This window comes from Gekko japonicus, unplaced genomic scaffold, assembly GCF_001447785.1.
Source record: "Gekko japonicus isolate JY-2015 unplaced genomic scaffold, Gekko_japonicus_V1.1 scaffold5860, whole genome shotgun sequence".
Taxonomy (NCBI): Eukaryota; Metazoa; Chordata; class Lepidosauria; order Squamata; family Gekkonidae; genus Gekko; species Gekko japonicus.
The window spans coordinates 9,110-13,752 of NW_015161595.1; the positions used below are offsets into that span (position 1 = coordinate 9,110).

At 42.3% G+C, this 4,643-nt stretch overlaps 1 protein-coding gene across 1 annotated transcript in view; it reads right to left on the reverse strand.

The window, feature by feature from the left end:
- Positions 1 to 3,651: 3,651 nt before the first annotated feature.
- The window catches only part of LOC107125872 (vomeronasal type-2 receptor 26-like), an 8,300-nt gene continuing 7,308 nt past the window's right edge, over positions 3,652 to 4,643 (reverse strand). The window contains exon 7 of the mRNA XM_015429334.1: positions 3,652 to 4,550. Within this exon, the coding sequence (XP_015284820.1) occupies positions 3,652 to 4,550 (899 nt within the window). The remainder of the gene's footprint in view (positions 4,551 to 4,643) is intronic.

Below are 4,643 nucleotides of genomic sequence, written 5' to 3' on the forward strand. Positions count from 1 at the left end.
GAACTTTAGCAAGCATCCAGGCCTGTCTGAGTCTTGCAAAAGATATAATATTAAGTTGGTTGTTGGGACTGACCTCGGTGAGTCCTCCCAGCACCTCCCTCAATCATCCTGATGCCATTGGTCAATTTTGAGTAGCTGTATGAAGAGTTATGCCTGCCATAAATGGACAGACAAGTGGATGGAAAAAATGATAGACTGATGGATCCTTATATTATTATAGACTTACAGAATGTAAATTCAGCAAACTTGATGAATGTATGCATAGCTGTGTTTTCACCATCCATTTTATTATGCAATCATTTTATTAGTTTCTCTACCAGACCAGAGTGACCCATACACCTAATACCTGTGCCGCATGGCCATTACATTAAATCATTGTTATCAATTTGTTAGAGAACTGAGCTTAATCAATTGTCCAATAAACAAATATTCATGATGCTGCATTCCTAGATCCTCTCGATTCTAGTCCCGTTCCCTCATGCTGTACCTCCCCTGCAGTGGCTGACTCAAAACACAGCTGTATTTTAAAGGACCCTGACTCTACAGTGCGTGCTCACCTATCAACAGTGTTTCAGGGGTCATTCCCATTGTGGTCTTAGAGTTGCATCTCCATCTGTGCCCACCCCATTTCAGATGGGCCTTTCTCTGATTCAGTCTAGAGACTCCTCAGTAAGTCTGGCTAGGTTGTAGGCTGGACATTACTGAGTGGAGTTGGCTTTCTTTCCAAGAGAAGATAAGCCATGACTCAAACCATCCTCAGTTCTAGCTAATTTTAATCTCTTGTATGTGCAGAGATTGGTTCTCTCTGGAGATAGAGTCCTTGTAAAAGTTATGCTTGGAAACTGAAAATGGGCTCTGAGACTGACCCTTTATGAATGTGGGATCAATTCAAGTCCCTTCCTAGAGGCAGTTATGAACGAACTAGTATTCTTAGGAAATCGGAGGAGATGCTCCACTGGTTCCAAAAACTACCTGTTAATTTATGAGAGGGAAGTACTGACAATGATGCACACACCACACAAGGATAGTGTTACCCGTATGTCAATTAATCTTACAATATTATCCATCACTGCAAGAAAAGCCATCCAAATATCTGCAAGCACCAATACCAATCCAAAATGGGAAATCTGTAACAATTCTTCATTGTGCAACTCTACTATTTTGTGCACATACAGTATACACATTTGGATCAGGGATGTAATTTATATCCCCCACCCACCCAAAATCAATATACATTAGAAACTGATGTTGGAGGAAAGTGTCATCAAGTCACAACTAACTTGTAGCAACCATGTAGGGTTTTTAAGGCAAGAAATGTTCAGAAGTGTTTTGTATTTGCCTCCCTCTGCTTAGTGACCTCGGGCTTCCTTCAAGGTCTTCCATCCAAATAGTAGTCAGGGCCAACACTTCTTTTCTGAGAACGGACAAAATCAGGCTAGCCTGGGGAATCTAGGTCATTTGAGCTTACCTTTTTCAAAATACCCATTTTGAGGTAAGTCCAATACTTCATTTGATCCCTTCAACCATTTGCTTGAGTTATTTTGCATGTGAGCAACAGTGGTATTCAATATGGTAGCCACTGTGGGTCTTGGCTCTCAATTACCTTTTTGCTTGAATCACATATGACCCAGGGTCCTCATCAAAAGTAGATGTCCAATTTGCCCTATTTGGGCAAACCTATTGAGAGGGCGGTGGTGATACAGCCGCAGGGCTTTCTGGATGACGCTTCCATCCTAGATCCCTTCCAGTCTGTATTGGTCACCCTTACTGACGACCTCCGACGGCATCTGGTTCGAGGTGGTGTGGCGGCGCTGTTGTTGATAGATCTGTCGGCCGCATTCAACATGGTCGACCATCAGTTGCTGACCCACCGCCTCGCCGACGTGGGGATTCAGGGGCTTGCCCTTCAATGGCTTACCTCTTTTCTCCAGGGTCGGGGACAAAGGGTGGTGATAGGGGAGCAGCAGTCCCGGAGACACCCTCTTGTGTGTGGGGTGCCTCAGGGGGCTGTTCTTTCCCCGTTATTGTTTAATATCTATATGCACCCCCTTGCCCAGATTGCCTGGAGGTATAGTCTTGGGTGTCATCAATATGCCGAAAATGTCCAAGGAAAAAGTTATATTTATTATTTATGTATTTATTTTATTGCATTTATACCCCGCCCTCCCCGCGAACCGGCTCAGGGCAGCTCACATTGGGCACACAGTGCATACAATATACAAGTTTACATAATACAAGTACAAATTTAAAACTGACTAAAATCAGTTCTGCTCCTATACATATAAGATAAAGAAAACTTATATTCTTGCCTTATTTTTTTCGTATTAACAACTCTTTGCTGTTCACCTCGGGCCTCAGCAAGATAATGTAGCATTTTGGGGAAAAAATGCAGCACAGTAAACCAGCACTGGAGGCCAAAATGGAAAAGATCTCCACAGCTACCATGGATTTCCCCTTGATACTCACGTAGGTCGGAACAAAGGACAACCACACACTGCAAAAGACCAACATACTGAAAGTGATATGTTTGGCTTCATTGAAACTGTCAGGCAACTTTCTGGCAAGAAAAGCAACTGTGAAGCTGATAATGGCTAAGAGACCCATATAGCCCAGGACACAGTAAAACATGACAGCTGAGCCCTCATTACATTCCAATATGATTACCCCATGCAGTGACTCCATGTCCATATCTGGGAATGGAGGGTAAGTACTTAGCCAGAGAGTACAAATAGCTGCTTGAATACAAGAGAAGGAAAGAACAATTGAGTTAGCCATTTTTTTCCCCATCCATTTCCTCATCCTGGATCCTGGATGGGTAGACATGAATGCCAGAACCACTGTGATGGTTTTGGCCAACACACTGGAAAGGGCCACAGAGAAGACAATGCCAAAAATAGTTTGTCGTAGAAGGCAGGTTATCTTGTCAGGTTGTCCAATGAAGAACAAGGAACAGAGGAAGCAGAGAAGAAGGGACGTGAGAATAACATAGGTGAGGCTCCGGTTGTTTGCCTTGACTATAGGAGTGTTCTTGTGCTTTATAAAGATTCCAAACACCAGAGTTGTGATCAAAAATAAAGCAATAGCCAGTATAGCTAAAGTGATCCCTAATGGTTCGACACCATGTTAAAACAGCTAGAGCACCTTTGTTAATTAACGTTATTGTACTGTAGTGATTTTAAATGGTTTTAAATATGTTTTATATTGGCTTATGCCTCCTGTAAGCCGCCCTGGGCCCGCGTAGCGGGGAGCGTGGGGTATAAATTGAATTAAATAAATAAATAAATAAATAAAATCATGCACCATCATAGACAGATCATGAATCATAGTCAGATCATGCACTGAATTAGAATTCTTTTCACCTGCACAATTGCATCAGTTTGTGGCATTCATTGGGTTGGCACACTTGGCAGGTGATAATGCAAGAATGCTTAAATCAAATCAACAAGCTAAGTATTGTGAATCCGGCAGGAAAGCAAAATGGACAAGGCTAAAACAATACAGACACACCAACAAGATAAAAATCAACAACAAAACATGGCAAGTATTTATTTTAAAAGGTGATACTTTTTTTCAACAGGGACAGGAAAAAGTGTAAGAACCCCATAGAAATTTAAGTTTTATTGCAACCCTTTGGACCAAAAGGTTCTTCCCTTATTTTTTTCGTATTAACTGCTCCTTGCTGTTCACCTCGGGCCTCAGCAAGATAATGTAGCATTTTGGGGAAAAAATGCAGCACAGTAAACCAGCACTGGAGGCCAAAATGGAAAAGATCTCCACAGCTACCATGGATTTCCCCTTGATACTCACGTAGGTCGGAACAAAGGACAACCACACACTGCAAAAGACCAACATACTGAAAGTGATATGTTTGGCTTCATTGAAACTGTCAGGCAACTTTCTGGCAAGAAAAGCAACTGTGAAGCTGATAATGGCTAAGAGACCCATATAGCCCAGGACACAGTAAAACATGACAGCTGAGCCCTCATTACATTCCACTATGATTACCCCATGCAGTGACTCCATGTCCATATCTGGGAATGGAGGGTAAGTACTTAGCCAGAGAGTACAAATAGCTGCTTGAATACAAGAGAAGGAAAGAACAATTGAGTTAGCCATTTTTTTCCCCATCCATTTCCTCATCCTGGATCCTGGATGGGTAGACATGAATGCCAGAACCACTGTGATGGTTTTGGCCAACACACTGGAAAGGGCCACAGAGAAGACAATGCCAAAAATAGTTTGTCGTAGAAGGCAGGTTATCTTGTCAGGTTGTCCAATGAAGAACAAGGAACAGAGGAAGCAGAGAAGAAGGGACGTGAGAATAACATAGGTGAGGCTCCGGTTGTTGGCCTTGACTATAGGAGTGTTCTTGTGCTTTATAAAGATTCCAAACACCAGAGTTGTGATCAAAAATAAAGCAATAGCCAGTATAGCTAAAGTGATCCCTAATGGTTCTTTGTAAGAAAGGTATATTATGGATTTGGGGATGCAATGGCTTTGGTGCTTGTTGGAATAATGATCGTGGGGACATTCCACACAGGCATCCATATCTGGGGGGAAAACAGAAAGACTGCTCCAATATTTCAGTACTTTTAAAGGTAACCCACTTTCACTGCTTCAGTCCCCAAATTTAATATGGGAAT